The 23,361-nt window shown below is 42.0% G+C and overlaps 1 protein-coding gene across 2 annotated transcripts; it reads right to left on the bottom strand.

Moving 5' to 3' along the window:
- Positions 1–1,619: 1,619 nt before the first annotated feature.
- LOC122782724 (serine palmitoyltransferase 2-like) lies at positions 1,620–12,983 on the bottom strand. 2 transcript variants are annotated; one of them, XM_044047201.1, is made up of 12 exons: positions 12,615–12,983; positions 10,274–10,468; positions 8,594–8,748; positions 8,366–8,514; positions 7,984–8,108; positions 7,318–7,411; positions 6,845–6,950; positions 5,767–5,986; positions 5,057–5,183; positions 4,324–4,459; positions 3,104–3,233; positions 1,620–1,977 (listed from the first exon to the last, which is right to left on the bottom strand). In XM_044047201.1, exons 1-12 carry the CDS (start codon positions 12,699–12,701, stop codon positions 1,858–1,860), a joined length of 1,644 nt encoding a protein of 547 aa, XP_043903136.1. In that variant the 5' UTR covers positions 12,702–12,983; the 3' UTR covers positions 1,620–1,857. The 2 variants fall into 2 exon arrangements, with proteins under 2 accessions (XP_043903136.1, XP_043903135.1); XM_044047200.1 differs by having other exon boundaries at positions 12,549–12,978.
- Positions 12,984–23,361: the final 10,378 nt, after the last annotated feature.

Below are 23,361 nucleotides of genomic sequence, written 5' to 3'. Positions count from 1 at the left end.
GATACATTTCTATGACACGTTAGATAGAAAAAAACTCCCGGAACACAAAGTAAACGCTAACTCAGACGAAACAGAGGTCTCAAACTCAACGCCACTTCATGTCAACGTATAACGCGTCATTTCTTTCTTCATTTACAGATTCAATTTGTCTATTTTATACTACTTTTATTTTGAAATTCTTAGAAATATCTTCACAAATAACGTTAGAAGTGGATTTTTATCCTGACTGGACCAGACTCAGGTCGGGTGAGTTTGAGACCCCTGATTTAAAAGTTCAAAACAACAACAGACGAGGAAGAAGATGAAGATGAAGAACGTCTGAACATGCAGCACTGTGAGCTTTACACATGCGAGTGTCGCTCTATATGAGCCGTACATTTATTTATTTATTTATTACAGCTGCATTTGTGGAAGAGTGAAAAAAAAGAGAAGGGGCAACAGCGCGCACGCGCACACACACACACACACACACACACACACACACACACACACACTGAATAAAATCACAAAGACACAGAAGAGGAGAGAGGATCAGACTCAGTGGAACTCAGAGGAAACACAGGAAATAACCAACGTTCCTGAATTGGATCCAGATGAGTTGATTTCTCCCTGGAGGCCTGGAGACGTGAGAATATGAATTCAACTCTGTTTTCATTTACTGAGCTGTGTGTCATGTTAAAAATGACACAGTGAGTTCTGCTCAGAGAAACTCTCACTGAAGGATGATGGTGACGTAAGCACTCACAATAACTGACATAAACTATCTTTATGTTTATGTGGAATCATGTAACTCTGCTGACGGACGCAGGTGTGTTATATAAATCTAATTCCACACAGAGAGACTGTGATGAGACTCATTATCACCAAATTCACCTCATAATATTGATAATAATGCAAAGATCAATAAACACATGTGAGTCCCTGCACAGCCTGCACACCACACAAAGAACCTGCATCCTCCTGTCATCCAGCACGTTTGGATCGACGTGTGCGCTTTCTGCCGGCATCCGGCAATCCGGCACAGCCCGTCAGAAACAAGCGAATCCATAATCCACAGACAGAGACTAATAATCTGATCAATTCAATGCAAGCAGGACGTGTGAGGCAAATCGTGGTCACACACATAAAGATTTATCTTCATCTGCGTCAGCGACAAACGTGATCCCTTTGTTACAAAGTTAAGATCATTTGAGAGCAGGAAAGTGCAGGATTATTAGTGTTATTATTATTATTATTATTATTATTATTATTAGTGTAGCATCTATGTTTCTGTTGAGCACAGAAAATAACCTTTACGTTAATGACAAAGGCACCAAACTGAGCGCACACTGTCACCACGAGTCCCACGATCATCCACCTTCACACAACAAGAATAATCACACAGTGGGAATTTGTCCACGTCCAACGTCCAACGTCCAAGACTAAGACTCAGTAACAGAAATCCATTTTCACTTTGTTTCAAACCGACACTCTTTGTTTTTCATCATTTTCTTTAGATTCAGATTCAGACGTTTGGAAAACTGACGTCTGTTTTGACAGTAAGTGACAATTCTACTAACACTGGACACACACACTCACTCACACACACACACGCACGCTCACTCACACACACACACACACGCGCACAAAATGATAAGAGAGAAAATAAAGGGGGAGTTGAGTGTTTGTGTATAAGGCAGAAGAGCGTGTTCAGAGTGTCTCTCTCTCTCTCTGTGGTGACGAAGCGAGTGACAAGCGGCACCTGTGCACATGTCGGTCTTTTGTGGAAGACGCGCGTTTGTTTCCGTTTCTCCATCTCGACCGCGCTCTGTGTTTCCCGGGGTTTTAGTCGAGATGTCCCGCAGATGATTGACGTCGTCAGTCGTCAATGTCCTCGTACACGCTGTCGTCGAAGGGCCGCGCTGCCAGGGGCCGTTTTCTGTGTCGCGAGTACTTGAGCTGAAGAAGGTCTCCGACCTCGCTGATGACACTCAGAGCCTGTGGAGACATTTCAACAACGTGAAGGAAAACTTTTCAGTATGTTACTTTAGTTTATATAACGCTGACTCAGCCAATCTGTGTCTTTGCTGACGCAGATTGATGTGAAGGAATTATCTCTGGTTCTCTGAGATAAGGTGAAAATAATTTAGTTAAGGAATTAAAGGAAAAGTGAGAGCGGTGTTGAGAGACTGTGAGGAATATTCAAAGGGAACAGTTGGAATACGGAGTCATGCTTTGATGAAAGCTCACCTGTGGTCACACACTGGATTACCTGCATCAATCTGATATTTATTGTTAAAATGATGTTGTGCTGCATTCTTTTTAAATCAGAAGTCATAACAACATGTGGGATAAAGACTGAACAGCACTGTGTGTGTGTGTGTGTGTGTGTGTGTGTGTGAGTGGCAGCAGCTGCTAGAAAACTATGTTGGATTCGACATAAAAAGACAAAACAAATGTTAACTGCTGGTTAACACACTTCAGTTCCAGCAGCTCAGTGTCAGTAAAAGGCATTTGATGCATCTAAGACAGGTAACATCCTTTCTGGTACATAAAGGCCACCGTAGTTCCCCGACGCCCTTGGTAAAGGGAGTGAGTGAGCAGAGGAGTCCTGTGCAGTCTCATCACATTTAGTACACAAACTGTCTATTTAGTTAAAAATGAAAGTTGATAAATAATGAAGAAAAATGTCTGAATGAGATGAAGAACGAGGGAGTGAAACACAAGAAATCTTTCACCGTCTCGTGATGGCAGCTTATTAAGACTGTGAATGGACAGTCTGCCTCTCACAGATGATAAGATCTCAAATATGAGAAGGAAGAGTTCACTCGCTTCAGATTCACCAGGTCCAGGTAAGAGAAGACAGAAAAGTGCAGAATCCAAGGAAGAGCTGTCAGTTCAGCACTGAGCTCATTTAAAGGAAAGTCAGAAGAGTGTTGCCAACATTAATCAAGGCTCTGCACTCATTTTCTCAAGAAACTTAAATCTTGTTGTTTGACAGGTTGTTTTTTTACAGTGTAACTGTGAACTGTCCTCAGATCCAGCTCAGAACCAACCTTTCACATTTGTACAGATGAAGTCTGAGAGCCAGAATGTGTGTGTGTGTGTGTGTGTGTGTGTTTACCCGGTCCAGCATGTCTGTCGTGTGTGCGGCTGAGATGCAGAAGCGCGCCCTCGACTCGATGATGGGCGTCGCGGGGAAACCCACGACCACCACGCCGATGTTCCTCTTCAGCATCTCTCTGCCAAACGCTCTGATGAGACAGACACAGAGACAGACACAGAGACAGAGACAGACACATGCAGCAGACACAGAGACAGACACAGAGACAGACACATGCAGCAGACACAGACATACACAGACACAGAGACAGACACAGACACAGACACAGACACAGACACAGACACATGCAGCAGACACAGAGACAGACACAGAGACACAGACACATGCAGCAGACAGAGACAGACACAGAGACAGACACATGCAGCAGACACAGAGACAGACACACAGCAGAGACACAGACACAGAGACAGACACAGAGACAGACACATGCAGCAGACACCATACACAGACACAGAGACAGACACAGACACAGACACAGAGACAGACACAGACACACAGACACAGACACAGAGACAGACACAGACACAGAGACAGACACAGAGACAGACACAGAGACAGACACATGTTTAACAAGAGAAACTAAAAACCTGACCATAGTATTTAATAATAACTGCACAGTCAGGCTCATAAAAGAACCCACTGAATAGTTTCTAAACATAAACAAAGACATTTGAATGCAGTGGTTTATATTATTTTATATGTATTTTTATAAGAATGTTTTTATGAGTTCTTTATATTCGTAAGTTGTTTCCAAGACTCACATTTTCATCATTATTATTAATATTAATTGTAAACTACATCGACCAATATACAAAAAATATTCGCTCTAAACTTGATTTAAATGCGGGAGCACTAGTCTGGTCTGTGTTGATCAGTGTTTACCAAACCTGGAAATGATGATGATGATCAAAAGCAAAATGATTCAGTTTTAATGATTTCTTTGTTAAATGGAGCAAAGAAACGATTAAGCCTTTCATTTAGTAATCGATTCGTATCATAATTTAAATTAGACTTGATTTATTTTCTATAATCTGGGTTTACGTCACGGCTCAATCTGAAGTTCTTGACTTCACAAAGGCTTAGTTCTTGTCACTTTAAGACTCATTTCAAACTTCTAATAATTATTTAATGACACTGATAACGCTGATGTTATCAGAGTCACTGTGTGCATCCCATAATATGATGATGCCGATGTTGGGTAAAGTCTCGTCGCAGCTCACCCGATCTTTGCCGGCATGTAGAGCATCAGTGGAACGACCGGGGAGTCGTTGTTGCCGTAGATGATGAAGCCCAGTTCTCTCAGCCTCCTGCGGAAATACACTGTGTTCTCTGCCAGCTGTGTCACACGCTCACGGCCTAAACATGAACAACACACACGCACGCACACACACACACACACACACACACGCACACACACACACACACACACACACACACACACACACACAGGAGTTACAGTATGCCCAGTGTATGTAACGATGATCTTTGTTTAAAGTGTGAGGGTCACAGTCTCAGACCGTGAAATGTCACAGAAGCTTCTTCTTTAATCGTCCTGTCAAACATTCATGAACTGAGCCTGAGAATCGTTCTTCTGACCGTCACATGTAAATGTGTTTGTTCCCCCTCAACAGAAGAGAACAGCAATATAAAAAAACACACACTACTTGTGATGTTTAGATTTTACTGGTTTACACTGACACCAGGTGGTCACTGGTAAGAATGACACCTCCCGAGATTTATTCTAAATTCAGTCGTGATGTTGCTGACTGTGCTGCAAATACATGAGTTTCTATTAAGTTTGTTTACTTTCAATTTTTTGGGGCATTTTCCAATCAATTTACCTTCGACGCAGTGATGCAGCGACTGATCTGAAGTTATCAACTAATAATGGATTCATGGATTCATAAAAACACACTCCTGTTGTGACTCTTGTGACTGAAGCATGTGACTCACCAATGGTTGTGCCATCCTCTCCCATAATGCACTTCATAGAAGTGATGATTTGCTCCACCACAGGAGGAGACATGGAGGTGGCGTAGACGGCGCTGTGAGAATGGGAGCGCAGGAACTCAATGAGCTCCTAAAGCCAGCAGATGCACAGAGAGTGTGAGGAGAGTTCAGTCAGAGCCAAACAAACACATTCACTCCAACATTAAACAACATACAACAACATTACTATAACCTTGACTGGTCCTTTAATGCCTCACATGGAGGTTTTCATGGATCCTGTGATTCATACTTGTCCGATTATCTCTTCACATGTAGGCGACCGGAGCAGCTGCACTCACAGACTCACAGAAATAAAGCAGTCCTCAAGGATTTACTGTGATTATTGTGTAACTCTATCTACCTGCATGGGTGTGACTCACACGCATCTGTGTTCACATGACACATTGTGAGACTGGAGATTCAAACAGCTGCGCTCACAGAGACGTGAGGGACGTAAACGGAGGTGACGTCGGGTCACACAGCTGTTTATGTCTTGACAGCGAGGAACTGTGAGTGCTGCTCGTCCACATTGTTGAGATGACAGGTGTCAAACATGGTCAGGTGAAAGTGTAACCTTTGATTTGATGAACTCGGTTAACATCAGCGTTCACTGGACTGCTGTGTGTCTGCAGACTCTGTTTAGCTCACATCAAAAAAGAAGCGACAGTCCTCACCCGCTTCCCTGCGATGTATCCCCCTGCAGCGCCAAAGCTCTTTGTGAATGTGCCCATCAGCACATCCACATCACATGGATCCAGGCCAAAGTAATCCACCACACCCCTTCCTCTGGGCCCCAGGGCCCCAATACTGTGAGCCTCGTCCAGGTAAAGGTAAGCCCTGTAGCGCTTCTTCAGGGCGATGACCTCTGGCAGGCGGACGATGCTGCCCTCCATGCTGCAGAGAGTGTTTATATCAGTTTTATCATTTTAGTTCCACTTTGAAATCTGTTGTTGTTGTTGTTGTTGTTGTCATGTGAACGTGAGGATACAAAGATTCAGAGCAGATTAATATACAAATGAACATGTTAGCAGTGTTAGGTCTTTATGTTAACACTGAAACCTTCACATAAAATGTCACAATATTGCTGTTTATATGTATTTACCTGCCGTACTCAGATAAAAGAACAATAACATCATTTTAATGCCATGGATTTGTTTTATTCCTTATAATCTACATATTTTACAGCAATCGACCCACACTGCTGCAGTACATCATGACAAATGTGTGTATCGTATACTTTCTGATCATTTCTAATCTTTATATATAAAAATATGTCATGTTAGACGAGGCGACAGCGAGAGAGAGACGACTGCACACAGACACAAAGAATGAATTCTTCTGCTCAGAAAACTTGGCTCTTCAGCAATTTGATGAGAACTTCAAGTCTCCGCCCCTTGTGCTACCACTGTATACACACAAACACTCCCTCAGTCAGCTCTGATAGTTTTGCTTGACTGGAAAAAAACTGCAAATTCTTTTGCATCTTCGAGACTCGTTTTGTGGATCCTTAAAATGAATGAAGGAAGCAATTAAGGACGCTTACAACAGAGCACTGACTGTGCTGTCAGTCACACAGACAGGCAGGCAGACAGACAGACAGACAGACAGTCTCAGGAGTGATGACGCTGCTCACACATGAATCATCTGTTTGAAATTAAAACAGCTGCTCCCTCCTGAAACCTGTTCTGTGCAGACATTTCTAAAGACTCTTCTTGTTCCCGATGTCATGAAGAGAGTGAACAGGTGAGTTACCTGTAGATGCCCTCCACCACGATGAGGATCTTCTTCCAGGGTCTATGAGTCCTTGGCTGCCCATGAACGATGGCTTCTCTCAGCAGCTTCTCCAGACTCTGCATATCTGACACAAACAGGGACTTGAGTTCATCTCTTTTCACCACAGGAGGCAGAAATCATCAGATGAAGATGAAGGATGTTTGTGGTTAAGTGAGTGCAGTGGTGGCTTTGTGTTATTAACATGTTTCCACACCAGTGATGGCAACTACAGTAAGGAATAATAATCTTATGGACTTGATTGTTTACTGCTTCACATATCAGTTCATAATTAAAAAGAATCCAATCAATTGAAACATGTTCTCTCCTATTTCACGTCAGAGTATATTCCAGAATCTAATTTAAAACGTTTGACAGACACACGTGCGACAGCTACACACACACTGACTGCATAAGTGATCTCATGAGGTGATAACGATGCGTGTAGAACTCACTGTTGTGTTTGAAAACTCTGATGGTGGACCCAGAGAGTCTGGCTCCCAGGACCAGGGACGCATGGTTCAGTTCATCACTCAGGATCAGACAGCCCTGCAGGAGGACACCGGAACAACTGTCGTTACTATACTTCTTATAATAATAGTCATATATAACATTATGTAGAATAAATTGTTCATACGTAGGAAATAGTGTTTATTTGGACCCTGGTGTGGTTGCACCTGGTGACCTACATGGAATAATCAGTTACCAGTTTAAATACATGAATGTGTGTGTGTGTGTGATGAATGTAAGCATTCATCCACACACACACATGAACAGTAGAAAGTGATCACATGGTGAAGGAACGACATCAGCAGCAATGAGACAAAGCAGACTTTGGTATTTTTCACCTGAGCAAACACATAGTTTCCTCTTGATAAGGAGCAAGAGGGAAGTTTGGAAACTGTGTATTTGACCTGATAAGGAATGTTTTTGTTACTGCGTTCAACGAAGCACAAGCAAACGTGTTTATCAATTTATTCAACACATTTCTTGTTTTGAAAGTTTGCACAGCAATAAAAATGTAAATTCACTTCATATCCGGAGAGTGATTGATAGTGAAAGAGAGGAAAGACATCTGCTGTGATGGCACACAAGAGGAAGTCCAGATTAGAAAAGTCTACCTTGCCAACCAGCGCTGGTATATTCATGGAGTTGGTCGCGAACCCCATCCCAAACGCCATCGCTGATTCCATGCCGAGGAACTGAGCCACCAGTTTCTCCATCTCCTCGTGTTTGTCCAGGTTTCCTGGAATCAACACAGACGAGGTCACGACGAACACACACCAACAACAAGGACCTTCAGGGACCGACGGTCAGCTCGGGAAGAGAGGGCTTCTTTAATAATCTATTATTACAATTATTACTGATAAATGAAGTTCTGATATTTAAGTGAAAACAACACAGTTGTGTTTGCAGTGAATCACTTTATATTCATGTTGATGAAAGATGAAACAAACAGGCGTGAGAGTGGATTTGTGAGAGCGCTGCGACGTGTGTTCTCACCCGTCTCCTGTCGGGTGCTGGCCACTCCCACTCCGTACTCCGCGGTGACCTTGGCCACAGAGTCGGCACACGGGCCGGTGTTCTCGGCAAAGCCCAGGTAATTATACGAGCCCATGTTGATCACTTCCTGCACGACCCGACCTGTGTACCTGAGACAGGAAGAGGAAAATCAATGTGTCTGACTTTGCTGTGTCTGCAGCAGCAAAGTCCCTGTTGTTTGTCCCTCACTCAAAAGTCCAGTTGTAGTCGTTTGACATTCTTTCCATCAGGTCCATCTTAGCCCCGGGGACGCTGCAGATGGGCCTGTTCCAGTTGTCTCTGATCCGCATGTAGAGGTTCCTGGTGTAAAAGTTCTCAAAGTCCTGGTACAGAGGCACAAAGTCCTACACAGAGAAGTGTGTTAATGTGTGTGTGTGTGTTTCATTCTACAGTCTATACAACTATTTAATAACTTCAAAGAACCAGAAAGAATCAATTACTCAGTGAATCGTCAACTATTTCGATACTGAATAATTCAGTGGTTTCAGAATCTGAACTGATGTGATTTTTCAGGATCTGTCCAGAGAACTAAACACCAACCACGTCCAGCTTTCATGTCTAGAAATATAATCTTGAATATTGACTGAGAGAGCTGGCTTTAGTTAGTTCTTGGAGGAAGATCCGTGCAATGTCCTGGGGGGGGGGCGGGGTTAATGACTTCCCCACATCTATCCCACAAGCTTCCTTTCCTCAACATAAGCCAACACGTGGAACAATGGGCTTGAGTTTATCAGTGGTTACACAACAGTGTGAGTGACGGACAAATGTCTCAAACACGTTCATCTCTGCACAAACAAACACACTCTTCAGTCTTCAGTCTTCACACTCGCACAAAAGCCAGTTTTTCCAAATATTGTATTAAGCTCACAGTTTTCAGAGTTTCAGCTTCTGCTGCTGACAGGCGGCGGTGACTTCCACAGAACGCTCACGTCGTTCATGTCACTGGAAAAACTAATGTGATTTTGGCTCAGTCTGGTCTGGGTTTGTGTTTTTCCATTCGTTGTCAAATCACCAAGCAACACACAGCAGCCAAATCAGTTTTCAACACAATGAAAAGCACCTTCGCCTCCTTGTTCCTGCTTTATCACTGTGAGACACAACAATAACATTCTAACAGCACAACGGCTCCACTTTTGTTTTTCAGGCTTTTCCTGATCTTTTTTGTAGTCGTTTACAGAAAACTGTGCCAATCTAAGTCAATGCATCCATTCTCTACTGCTTTATCCTCCACACGAGGAGAAGATGGAGTCAATGCCGCTCACCTGTCCATGTCCTATTTGGTTCAAAGGATTCATATTTCCATGGATTTCTTGTTACTATCTTCAAATTCTCATCAAAAGACCCTCATGTCCATTCCATCTTGTTCAGTGCTGACTGTACTCATCTGGATTTATTTGATTTATTTTTATTCTTTTCTCAGAGTTGTTGTTTGCTGCTGAACTGCCTTGGTTGTTTGATCTTTATGTCGCCGTTTTATGCTGCTCTACTACTTACTGCTGTTTTATTTTGATATCACATCAGACGCTTTGTGAGCTGACACACAGAACTGTGTCCAACGCTGGTTTTTTTTATTATCTTTCACACTTTCTGCTGCTCTAATTTGTGCCATTAGAGAAAGTGTGATATTCATTGTGTTTTCAGTGTGTTCTTTTGCTATTTCTCCTAAAGTGTAGCACTTGGACATGGGTGTGTCACAAATACTCCACTTTATATTGACAATATCTGGGATGTTTGTTCAGTCAACACGCCTGAGGCTTTTCTTTCTTTGGTGAAACATAAATAATGGAAAGCCGTGACGGATTTGGCTGGTGAAACAAAGAAGTGTGTTGCACTGAATGCACTTTTCTTGTGTGTACGTGCTCCTCCTACCCTCTGCTCCTCCTTTTCCCGGGCGATGTAGCACCGCTCTATTTTCCAGTGACGGAGGAAGTCGCGGAGGTACCCGAAGATGGTCAGGATGCCGTAGCCCATGTAGGTGAGAACCGCCACCAGCATCGGCGTCTCCTCGAAGGACTCGAGGAAGGGCTGAGTGTACAGGCTGCCATAGTGGGAGGCTGTGTGGACCTGAGCGACACACACCAAGGAAAAAGGTCATTTTATTCACAACATGCCACTCATCAGTCATGCAGGAAGAACTGTACTGATTCTACACTGGAAACGACCGCTCTGCTCGTCACTGTGTGTGTGTGTCGTGTGTGTAAAACCGCGTCACAGCAGCTTCAGCTGCACTGATGTAGAGGAGATGCTGTGAGTGAAGTCGTGCAAAACGACGCCTGGTACCAAAGCCGAGGAGAGCCGAGTCGTGATAGAACTGTGAGACCGAGCAGCGCCGTTAAACACTGTGATTGCTGTGAAATTGGTGTATTTCTCATGGGGGATGAAGGGAGACATTCAAACTGTTAAAAACACATGCATCGTGAAAAATCTCATCTACACCCTTCAGTGTGTCTGTAAACACTCGTGTTTCACTGTTCACAGCTGGAACATGAGAATCCATTGAAACCATTTTGTCACGTCTGCCCATGAAAAACCAATATTCCCACTAATCCCAGAGTCATTCTACATGTAGACGTACGCCGTGGTTTCTGTAACTCCCTCTCAGGTTTGAGTCTGTGCAGATTGTGAGTGATGGTATGATAAGAGCACAGTATTGAGTTCTGAGCTACTGCACGTTCAGGGGAGATAACATTGTGTGTCACAGCACATGGAAGATTTCATTGTCAAATAAGGGAAGTGCATTACTGCACTGATGGAAATCAGTGCACTCAGTCAGCGCTAAGTGATCAATAATGCAATAAAGAAACCCTGACATGTCTCTAACCTGCACCAAGAAAACTCTGCTTTACATGAACCAGGAAACCGTTTGTCTCTGTGCTCGTGACTGTGAGGCACCACATGTGACCGGTCATGCCTCTCAAATACTTACTAACTTGTGCATGAAATGTAATCAGCTGAGGTTCAGGGCCTGGTCTACTGACCCAGCTGAGCGGCACAAACTGGTGTGATAAGAGTGTCCTTCCCTTTATTTCACTCAACAATGTCAAAATACAGATAAGAATGACTTTGCTTTCACAAAACTGGTCAGTGAAAATGTTTATAGGAGAAAACCAATCAGTAACAGCAATTTAAGTTTTGTCATTTTAAATCCACAATGTGTGACTTTATGTGATTTTGTTGTTGGAGTTAATTATCCTCGATTATAGTCTGCGTGGACCTGGCGAGGGAGCGTTTGTTTGTATACAGCGGCAGCGCGGTGGTGGTGGCAAGCAGCTGCTGAACAGTAACGCAATGTTTCCAGTGATGCGCGTGCAGCGTGGAAATGTTGCCAAAGACTTACAAATATGAAGTTTGGGAAACAACACTTTCTACCATATTCTGACATTTTTATTTAATAACTGTTCGTTGCAACCCTGATGACAACATACTGTGTCTATGAGAGTAAAAACCCATGTGTGTGACAGCATCAACACATTGATCGTCATCAGGGACGTATTCATTGGGACAATAACAGAGGGTGCACCCAAGGGTGGAAAATTCATTAGTGTGCTTTGTTCACGCTCCCTGATCACTGTCACTTTACCAGATGTAAAGGGAATTATCCTTTTTCATTTTCTTCTCTTTCAAACACTTAACCAAACACATCCCCTGACACACACACACACACACACACACACACACACACATAAGACTGTGTGCGTGATTGTTTCCAAACATGTTTATGACACATTCTGAGATGCACCTCCTCTCAGATATGAAGCACTAAACAGACTTTAAACAACCTTCTCCACATTAAAACAACCGCGCGCTGTTGTTGTCTTGACATTTTTATGCATCCACGAAACATTTGGAGCGATTGTGATGACGCCGAATTGAAGAACGTCTCAAAATGAGCCAATCAAAGTGTTTGACTGACGTTTCAGAGGAGAATCTAACGCCAACGACGCGCGAAAACTCTTTGATCGAAACTATTTTTGATGGTGTTTGCTTTTCAGACTGCGCAGAGATTATCAGCAGCAGATGATCTCGTCATAACCTGATAACAGCGGAATAATGACAACAACATGTCAGCGTTGTCCGGGCGGTTCCGGGTTTCACGCCGCGGCTTCAGCAGCCTCTCCTCCCCAGTCCCCTTCCCGGGCCTAACCTCCTCCTCGTCGGCGAGGCTGTGGTGCTTGTACTGGCGCTCGTGGCAGCGGTGGAGGCTCCTCACCAAGCCGTTTCTCTCCGGTTTCAGTCCGTTCTTCACCCGCTCACACGCCTCCCCATCCACTGGCTTGGTCGCGGGGCTCTCCGTCATCGCTGGCCGGTGCTTGTGGAGCAGCGACGGTGAACTCGCATATGAACACACGGAGGGTCTCCCTCCCTCCCTCTCTCCCTCTCTCCCTCCCTCTCTCTCCCTCTCTCCCTCCCTGCAGTGGTGCAAAGCCGTAACAGTAGCAGAGCTGAGGACGAACACGAGCACAAACTCTGTCCCACTGTCACTTTCACACGCGCGCGCGCACACACACGCGTTACCCACTCACTGAGGAACCTGAAAATCCACACACATCAAATACCGGAAAATCCACGCCCATACATCGCACTGGAGCCTGCGTAAGGGGCGGGGCCACGCGGTTCAAGTGCAACAGAAGGCGTTACTGAGTGAACGCGAACTTGACTCGTGTAAATATGAAGAGAGTAATAATAAGCATCTCACGCCACGCCCTCTGACAGTTAGGGTCAGGGGTGGGGTTATGAAGGGGGCGTGTCGCGAGTGGCCACAGGCGACAGCCGCACCCTTCTTTGAGAAAGTGGCAGTTATTACCTGAAAAACTCGTGATAAGTAAATGTAATTACATAATAACAACACAAGCTGACTTTTCATCTCAATCTTCCTAAAATGGCAAACATCATTTTACATTTAACAAAATCTACATACGTTCAAATATCTAGATTGTGTTGAGCTTAGATCATTTGGTTTCATGTTTTACATTTAAAAAAACAAAGTCATTAAACTGATTTACTTAAATCTTTAAAGAAAGTTCAGTATCACTACACTTGTGGCTCTTTGTACAGTTGTTGCTCGACTCTACACAGTTTGGGTCGTCTAAAACTAGTGCAGTTGTTTTTGGTGTAACTGAATCATTAGAATCAGTTGATTAAACATATTTGTTGACAGGATTGTTCGGTACTTGTACTTCCTGCATGACCGGAGCACAGACTCCGTCTGACACTGAACTAAAGTACGACTGAACAGATTGTGGTTCGGCTCACGTTCGCCGGCTTTCGGCAGTGCTGTCGTTAAATACACCAGACTCCTCTGTTAGGTTTTAGATTTCAGACAATTCATTTGCTAAATGTTGGAGATGAACACGTTTGTTGTAAAAGAGCATCAGTTTATTCTTAGATTCTTAGATATTCTTAGAAGGCTTTCTGCAGTCATTCAGTGGCCTGAACGACGGTCGATCCACGGCTGTGAATATCTGTGTTGTCAGACTGGCACATGACAGGTTCAGATCATTAATCATTAATCATTAATCATTAATATAAATGATAATTAGAAGAGTTTATGTTTATGTAGTTGGTGAAAATGATTTTTTTCATCAGATTGAAAAAGGATATAAGACACTCTTTATTGCATATTCTTATATCCTCAAGCCATGTCCCCAATCTACATGTTTTGTTTTGCTAGAGAGACACCTTGTGGTAGGAAATTATATAACAACAGATTATTATTATTATTATTATTATTATTATTATTTAATATGAATTAAATCAAATATGTGTAAACCTTATTTAGAAAGATGGATTTGTGAGCATGTTGTACTCAGCCAATGCTTCTCTGGGCCACAGAACTGCTCAAACATGTGAACATTTCATAATCGAACCTGGTTTTTCATTGTGCAATACTGACGTGAGGACCACTCAGACAAAAGCCTGCTGTAAATAAGTGATGGATGTGCAGGACACGCGGGTCCTGTCCGGGTGCACGGCAGCATCACTGTGGATCCCTGTGCTCATATGAAAAAGACAAAACCAAACACCACCAACAGTAAAACCTTTATATCAAAATGACTCCAGCTCGGATAGATGCATGGAGGAGGTCAGGAAGATCAGCTGAGGACAGAAGGAGGCTGACCCAGACGATGACCACACAATGGAGAGTGCACGGTTAGATATTAGATGTTAGATAGAGAGAGGAGAGGAGACGAGAGGAGAGGAGAGGAGAGGAGAGGAGAGGAGAGGAAGTGGAAGCAGACATCTACTGCCAGTTATTGAGATCATAGAACCTCATTTTACCCTGTGTTTCATTGTATTATGTGGAACATAATACAATGAATTTATATTATATTATATTTTATTTAGGGCTGCAACTAAGAGTTAGTTTATTATTTTCATAATTGATGAATCTGTTGGTTATTTTCTTGATTATCAAAGACAGAAATGAGGATGTTCTTGTTTGTTATGTGGAGCAAAGAAGCCAATGTTTACATTTAAGGAGCTGAAAAATCAGGACGCTTGTTTTAATTATGGAAACAACACTTAAACACATGATCAAAATAGTTGAGGGTTAATTGAGTATCTTTGCAGCTCTAATTATATCATGTTGTATTATTATAATATTCATGTTTGCTTTTAATTAAAAACAATTCATGTGAGATTTGTCTCCCCTTGTTCTTTTTTTGCACGACACAAGAAAGAACCTTGTTCAAAAAGTAACTGAGTAACTTTTACTCCGAGTACATGTTAAACAACTTCAACTTGTCAAATTAGTGGTACTTTTACTTGAGTAGAATATTTTAGTTGGACTCTTTCCACCTTTGAGTCAGAACTATCACTTCTACACTTCTTCTGAGTCAGAACTCAAATCAAGTTGTCCTGTGTGGTCCTAATCCGCTTCCGTACTTCTTCACTTCACTTAATTGACTTGGTTTTCAGTGACTGGTGACACAGCGCCCTCTGGCGCAGCACCGAGCTCAGGAGACGTGGAGAAGTTTGCTTCCAACACACACGGCTGTAAACAAAGGAAAGACAATCATCGAGAGTTTGAAGACGGAACTTTGTGAAGACGGAAGTTAGACGGAAGTGGAGCAAAGACAACAAACAGACCAAAGACTCGACAGCGGGACATTTTCAGGACATGACGAGGAGCCGGTGGTCACCTGCACGAGGACACTTCAGCCTGAGGAGGAGGAGGAGGAAGGTGAGTCAGAGAAACTCTCAGTTTACTTTTTAATTGGTATTGGTTTAATGTCCTGCGTGTCCGTGTGTGTGTGTGTGTGTGTGTGTGTGTGTGTGTGTGGTGTGTGTGCTGGTTTAATTGTAACAGGTGTAAATAATCAAACATAATGATGCTGAGTTCCACTGGAGTTTATTTCTAGTTTCTTGGTCAAAAAACTATGAAAACTACTATTTTCAAGGGGATTGCATTCCATTTTCAATAGTATCTTAATTGTTGTAGTAAGTTTATTTGTTTAATATCTCAAAAGTGATATAATAATGTGATATTTCTCTGTCGAGCTGATTCAAAGCTCTGATCTGAACATAAACCTGCGAGTATTTCCAGTGATACAGACACTTCTGTCTCTGTGTAGGCTTTTCTTTGTACGTCTGTTTAAACATTTAAATCCCCACTGTGCAGCTGTCTTTTCCACTGAAGGTACTGACAAAAAAAAGACAGAATCCAGCTTATCTGATGTTTCTGAGGCTTTCACACACACACACACACACACACACACACTGTGGCTTTTATTCAACGCTGCTCTGTTGTCTGATAATATATAAAACCATAAGAATCAACGTTTTCAATCTTTATAGAAACAGCATTAAAAATATGCCATTAATATAATAAATAGAAGTTAGGATTTCAGCAGGCCAGAGGGTGGTTCAGTGCCTCCTAAAGGAAAGAGGAAAGGAAGCATTAAAACACCTTCCCTTAGCATTTAGAGAACACAACCAGCAGTCCTCGTGGTTGACATTTAGAAACCTCAGGTCATTTTCCTCAGCATCTGTCTCTCAGTCAAACAAGGAGCAATTTCGAGGATATTAAACTCAGGTCGAGAACATAATTAGGGACATTTGAAACCAGCTGGTGAAGCAAATGAGGGGCCAGAAGGTTTATTTAAGCATTTAACAACAGCGTGTCGAGCATGAGAAGCACGGCGAGCCTGAAGCGTGCAGATAATAAATCTCTTTATATTCATAAGATATGTATGTATATGTGCAATTGATGTACTAAGAATCATCACCAGGAGAGAGTGGGCTGAGACGCTGTAACAGAATAGTTCAACTAGTGGCGTGTTTCTACTCAACGGCTCGGTATGGTATGTATTGCTTTGTGTTTCCATAACAACTGGCCCCACCGTTGCATTTTGGGGTACCAGAGCGAGCCAGACCGAGGGCTTTACAGTCCCAAACTGGACTGCAGTGTATTAAAGCAAACTGTACCATGATGGAAACCCGGCTTAGGCCTCTTCCTGACCCCAGCTGCATGTTGTCACTGTCCTGCTCGCAGACATCACAGAGACAGAAGTGGAAACTGGATGTTAATTATGTTGACTAATGGAAAGTGAACGCAGCACAGTTCTCCAGGTGAGACCGGCGATAAACCAGAGCGGAACTTCCTCTGCATGAGAACTTTTTAAATCAATATTGACTTCACTTCCTACATGAGATACCATCACAACTACTACGCTCCACAATTGTCTCTGCACAGAATTTTTAAGTGAGAAGTTAGAGAAGTCAAAAACATAAATTTGCAATATTTGATAATTGCATTGTTTCAGGCTGATGGAGTCAGAGCTTCCTGTTGGTGAGTTGCTTCATGAATGCTTCATAACGACTGTTTATTTAAACAGAGATGTTACGATGGAAGTTTGGACCCTGAGCCTTTCTCACGTTCACCATGTGCCGTAAGGACGATCACAAACTAACTTTGTAGTTGCACAGAAAAGTGATGCAGCTCACGAATAAATGTTGTCGACTTGAAGTTTAGACGTGGCTCGTGGATTCCCACAATGCCTTGCAGTATGTATGTGTCCTGTTCTCAATCCTTTCAGTAATTATGACACTTGACTCTGTCGTGCATCAGTGGTCCATCTCACCTTTTTCATCAGATGACACTTTTAAATTCCGTGCTCCACATACGATAGAAAAAATGCTGGAAGAAGACCGTTTTTTTTAAGTGGCCTTGAACATCACTCTGAGGCAAAGGCATAATTAGTTCTCGAGGGGATGAATCGTCTCTCACATCCGTCTGCTGGTTTTCCCCATGCGTCTTTCTCTGCCCTTCTGTCCATTCCTTTCCTCTCTGTCTGTGAAGAGAGGAAAGTGTGACTTCTTTTCTGTGCGGGTGTTTTGTCACCTGACATGAGGAACTGAGAAGAGAGAGCATGTGTCGACAGAAGAACAGTCAGAGACCATATCTGAATATAGAGGCACAATAGAATGTATCATACAGACACACTCACACACATGCACTGCTCAGTTTGCACCGGTTCTGTGCGTCGCTGTGTTGTCGTGCGCTTATCAATTATATGTGAATTATATTCTTTATAAATCCATCAGTCGTTTGGTCCCAAAAATCAGGTCAGAAAAATGACGACGCCCTCAAAAGAACCTGATTTATTTCAAACAAAACTTGAATGGTTTTATGTAAACTAATGTTTCCACCAAACAGGCAAAAACAAAGAAAACAAACAGTCCTTTTCACAGGCTGCCACAAGATGGCACTGCTGCATAACTAATAACTGCTTCAGGTTCAGTGATAACCTGAGGTTTTGGTGAAATGCTATAAACAGGGTTTTAAAATCTGCTCAGTCATTCATAAAATATTCTCCTATTATGCGGCAACTGATTCAAGACCATCAATATAATCAATCAATACAATCAATCAATATAACTCAGCATTTTACCCAACACATGTTACGATATAAAATACAAATGTAAGAATCTATGAATATAAACATTTTCTGGTCAGTTATAATTAAAAGAAAAGCTTCTATTTTAAAACTGGATATAATTATGTGTCGGATTCAGGCGCGCGTCTTTAGAGAAGTTACCATTTGTGGGCAAATTAAGAGGCGGGGTCTTTGTTTAATGTGTTCATGTAATTGTGCAGCAAGTTATTCAATTAAAATGAAAGGACAGTTAAATGACCTGTCGGAGGCAGAAAAGCTGTTTTCACACTCGGCATGTTTCCATTTTAACAAAGTAAGAGCCGAGTGTGAAGGATAAAATGGAGTTTGCTCGTGGAAATGTTCACCGTAAGCTTGATAGTGTCACTTTCAATGGAGTTAAACTCACCCTGCTCTAATGAGAGGGACAGAAAGATTCAATATGTCAAATAGCAGCAGCCTCTGCACTGTGTTATATCCCATATTGGCCCCAATGTTGACTATACAGGTGGATGGAGTATCAGATAATGGTGCTTGCTACACCAGGTACAGGTACTTGACATATCTGCAAGGTGAATGTTCTAGAAGGTCACAAACTTAATCCAGCACCTCCACATGCTTCGTGCTAAAGGTCGTGTCGAGGTCGTGAAAACAAGGCGACGAAGCCGCTGACTTTGGCTGATTCACCGTAAAGACGGGGAGAACTTTGAGCCGACGGCGTGAAAGCAACACGAGCGTAGAGAGTGAGAGACTGTTTCTCCAACATCAGGGGTGAGAAAAGAAAAAAAAAGACTTGTTTTCATGAGATAGAAGCTGCTGTTGATGCTTCACTGAACGTTCAGGGTGACAGCGGGTCACTCAGTGTGTGTGTGTGTGTGTGTGTGTGTGTGTGTCTCTGACCAAGCTCACTTCCATTTATTCATTTATTTTGCACTAAATGATGAGTTTTGATTTCTGCTTGTGTGTTTGACTTAGTTAAGCTTTTTATTTATTTTAATAGATTCAGCTGCTAAATGTTTGATCTCCTGTCACAGTTATAAGTTATATTAATAAGCAGTTATATTTTATAAGTTAGTCCACATTGATGTGAAACCATTCAACAATGGTATCACATTGGTATCAAAACATGGTACATTAATCTAATACTAATACAAAACATGGTACATTAATCTAATACTAATACAAAACATGGTACATTAATCTAATACTAATACAAAACATGGTACATTAATCATTACACAGCAGCGCTCAGAGGCAGCGTTTGCACAAACACAGGATGACTCTCCCAGTGGGTTTTACATCAAGTCCCTGGACACTAGTGTTGACCTCAGACCCCTCTGGTTGATTAGTTAGTTTACTTCAGGTGGCCTCTGCGTGGCCCTCACAACTATTATTGTTATGGTCCCTAATCACAGTTGCACAAGTCCCAGAGGAAGCCCGTGTTTGCTTCAGGGCCTCAGAGACGACTGCACAAATATAATCAACCATGTCCAAGGCCAGGCTATTTATGGCCATGTCAGGATGTAATATAAGGTATAAGGATGTAATGTAAGGTAGTGCAGTAAATGGTTGTGTGATCAGGTCTCCCCTCAGGACAGCATGCACTCAATGCATAGGTATTTCCCCATGGTAGTGTCTTTTTGCTTCCTTTTTAAGTATTAATAACAGGCCAGCAGTGTGGAATAATATGGAAAATGTGTCCAGGACAGGAAAGGTCAGAAAACTTGATATCATCACCAGGGAACTATAATGGCACTTAGTAAAGCACATACATGCCTCAGCCAAGGTCGCACTCGTCTGCACTCGATGCACTTCGATGACATCAAAGCTCTAACGTGCGCGTTGACACACACACACGCGTGGTTGCACATATACGCCTACGTGACGGGTGCGTGACGGTTGAAGTACGCCTCAAATACGCGACGTGAAGACCACGCGTGACTGTGTTAGAGCGTACAGGCGCACACACTGTGTAGTGTTTGTGGAAATCAAAGTGCAGGGGTCATTTGTGTCGTGCCAATGTTTAAGGAGTGGTAAAAATAGTTAACCTTGATCAGACCTGTTAACTGGCTCCTGCATCACTGTTGAGGCCCGGACAGTTGCTGTCATGACCTCCTCCTCCTCCTCCTCCTCCTCCTCCTCCTCCTCGTCGTCACACACATGAATTCATTAAGTCGTCCTTGCTATAACATAAAATATATGAACGCTTCGCTCCTCTTCAGTGCGAGGGACAGGGCAACTGTAGCCTTAAATGATGCTGACTAAGTGACTCTGTGAAGCAGCAAAGCAGCAGAATTCTGCCTCGGTGTAGATCGGTGTAGACCTGCAGCCGCTTTCACTTTCTTTATTTCCTGACTAAGTGATCCTTACAGTCGTTTAGCACAAATCCTTCTGTATTCCAACCTCCAATACTGTCAGACCTGACTGAGGGAGCGTTTGTGTGTATACAGCAACAGGGCAGTAGAATTCACTTGTGAAACTTTTTCAGCACCTTTGTGTTTTCAGACATGCAAACTCCTCCCCAATTTAGTTTTGTTTGTTTTACACATAATTTTACTAATAAAAAAATAAATTTAAATAAATAGAACAAGTCATTTTCAGGCTAAATTAATAAACTGTCATATATGACCAAGTTGTCACTCATTGAAATATAGAATATATTGATCTATAAATGCCTGTGTCCATGTCGACGTGTCATGTGAACAGTTTTACATGTGTCTCTTTTTACTATTATGGTCTATGGGAAAATGATTGCCTCATTTTTGTTGCAGTACCACTTGTGGCCACTGGAAAAAATTAGCCACAAGTCAGAGGGGGAGGAACTCTATCCAGGTCTTGTAATACATCCATGCATGCATGCAGGGGGTGTGGCCTTAATAGTCCTGCAGTAAATAGTGTGCTGTGTGCCTATGAGTGAAGAATTGTGTGGATTTTTATTGTGTATATATATGTGTACATATATATATATATATATATATATATATATATATATATATATATATATATATATATATATATATATATATATATATATATATATATATATATACACAATAAAAATGTGTTACATATTACACTTGGTCAGCAACAGAACAACATCAGTTGTTATTTTTCCACCTGGTCCCTCAGGTAATGTCAAAGTAGTGCAGTTGATGCTCTTCACTTTGGTGAGGGACAAGAAAAAAATGTGAGTCAGGGGAATAAACACAAACAGTGAGACTGAGTCAGAGGGAGACATGAAATCTGGATGTAGGAGAAGAAGTAAGACAGGAAGTATGATGATCTGAACACTGCCTACCTGTAGTTTTTCCAACACGTTCACTCTGGTTCATGTCAGCAGATAAACGGAGAGTTTTCTCCAGCGGCTGACCATGAACACAGTGAAGTCACTGTGCTGCACAGCAGTGAGCCAGTATGCTTTGACTGAGGATGGTTCATGTTTTGCTCTGAGCCAGTAAATGTTCATACTTTCTCTAGATTTTCTTACCAAAACAGGTTGAAGCTAAGAATTCAACTGACCATTCTGTCACTTAGATGTAATATTATCAGAACTGGACAGTGAAGTTAGATTATTATTAATTGACTGAAAAAACATACAAACTAAAAATAACGTTGTCGAGAAATGACTGTGCCATAGTGCATATGCAGAATATACTGTGCATAAAACATGGTGTTAGTTTTTCCTTATTCAGGCAAATGGGTCTCATTTAATTAGTGGTGAACATTATGAACCAAGATGAGTTAGTTTGCTGCATTCAAATAATATCAGCAACTATAGTTAAATTATGATTAAAACTCTCGTGGCTTTTACCGAAGCCTCAGCCTCTGCAGCACCACAGGAGCTGTCCAAGGTGCTGAACCCACTTTACACCAACTGCTAGGATTTGGTCGCAGCAGGAGAGGATCTGAGAGAGACTTTCTGCTTTTCTCAATGAATTAGATGATTTTTTTTTTCTGGCTCTGAGTTTTTGCCAACTTAAATCATCCAATAAGAAGCTCTCAGGATGCAAGAAGCTCCACTCTGGTTGCTGCCTGACCCTGTACGGTGCAGGGTCAGGCAGCAACAGTGAATGCAAGCAAGTCCGTGAATGCAAATAATTCTATTTAAACATTTTATTTACATACAGGACCATATTCTTTAACTACCCGGTAGACACACGTCTGTGAGACTGTTTTTTATTTTCAGGCTAGATGTCAATGATCATTGAAAGCAACTTGAAAACCCAAAATGATGTCATTAAAGCTGAAAAACAGTGAATGTGATGTGGTTCCATTCTTGTTAATGTGGTTTAACGTCTGTATTTTGATTGGTGAGTCACTGTGTGAGGCAGATTGTGTTTTTAAGTACTGTTAAGTGTGAAGACTAAGTATTATAGTCAGGTCTGTTCCAAGGGGACATTTATGGACATGTTTTGTCATTGTCTTGCATTTGTAAGTTTTCAGGTAACAGAAAGAGGTGCATGGTGACGGATGATTCAACCTGAAAGGGCAGTTTTTATGAATTAAATTGAAATGATCTTAGAATTACTGCTTGAATCAACTTGGATGTGTATGCTTGTTTGACAAACAGCAAACTATGATAAGGTGAACTTTCTGTATTGAAACACTGTTTCATCATGTTTAGTTTACTTGTGGTGCATTTTCATTCCTTTGTTTCAGAAATGTGATATACATTTGTGACTTGAAACAATATAAAGGAAGGCTCCGGGGGAATATTTGTATTTTTCCAAAGTCAATTTATCCTTGAAGGAAAGCAGAGAGTAGCTGTATCCTCATAAGGAGGAGGTCTGAGTCACTGTTTTAATCCCTCAGCTGAAACACAAGATAAGGGGTTTCAAGTAGCCACAGGAAATGGGTTACTTGTTGTTTACCATTACTTGCATTCATAAAATGCTTATTAAACTGAGAGTAATATTCTTGCTTCTTGCTCTTGGGTTTGAGGCCAGAAGAACAAACACATGAACATGTGAACCATACGTTTGCACAACTATCCCAATATCAACAAACGTGGGTGTTGGTAATAAATAACTTAAAGAATTTGAAGGTGGACTAAAAAATAATTTTCAATTTGGATGATATTGA

Source organism: Solea senegalensis, linkage group LG16 (assembly GCF_019176455.1).
Source record: "Solea senegalensis isolate Sse05_10M linkage group LG16, IFAPA_SoseM_1, whole genome shotgun sequence".
In the NCBI taxonomy this organism is placed as follows: domain Eukaryota; kingdom Metazoa; phylum Chordata; class Actinopteri; order Pleuronectiformes; family Soleidae; genus Solea; species Solea senegalensis.
The sequence above is the reverse complement of the archived record's forward strand: the minus strand, read 5'-3'. Positions and strand labels throughout refer to the sequence as shown.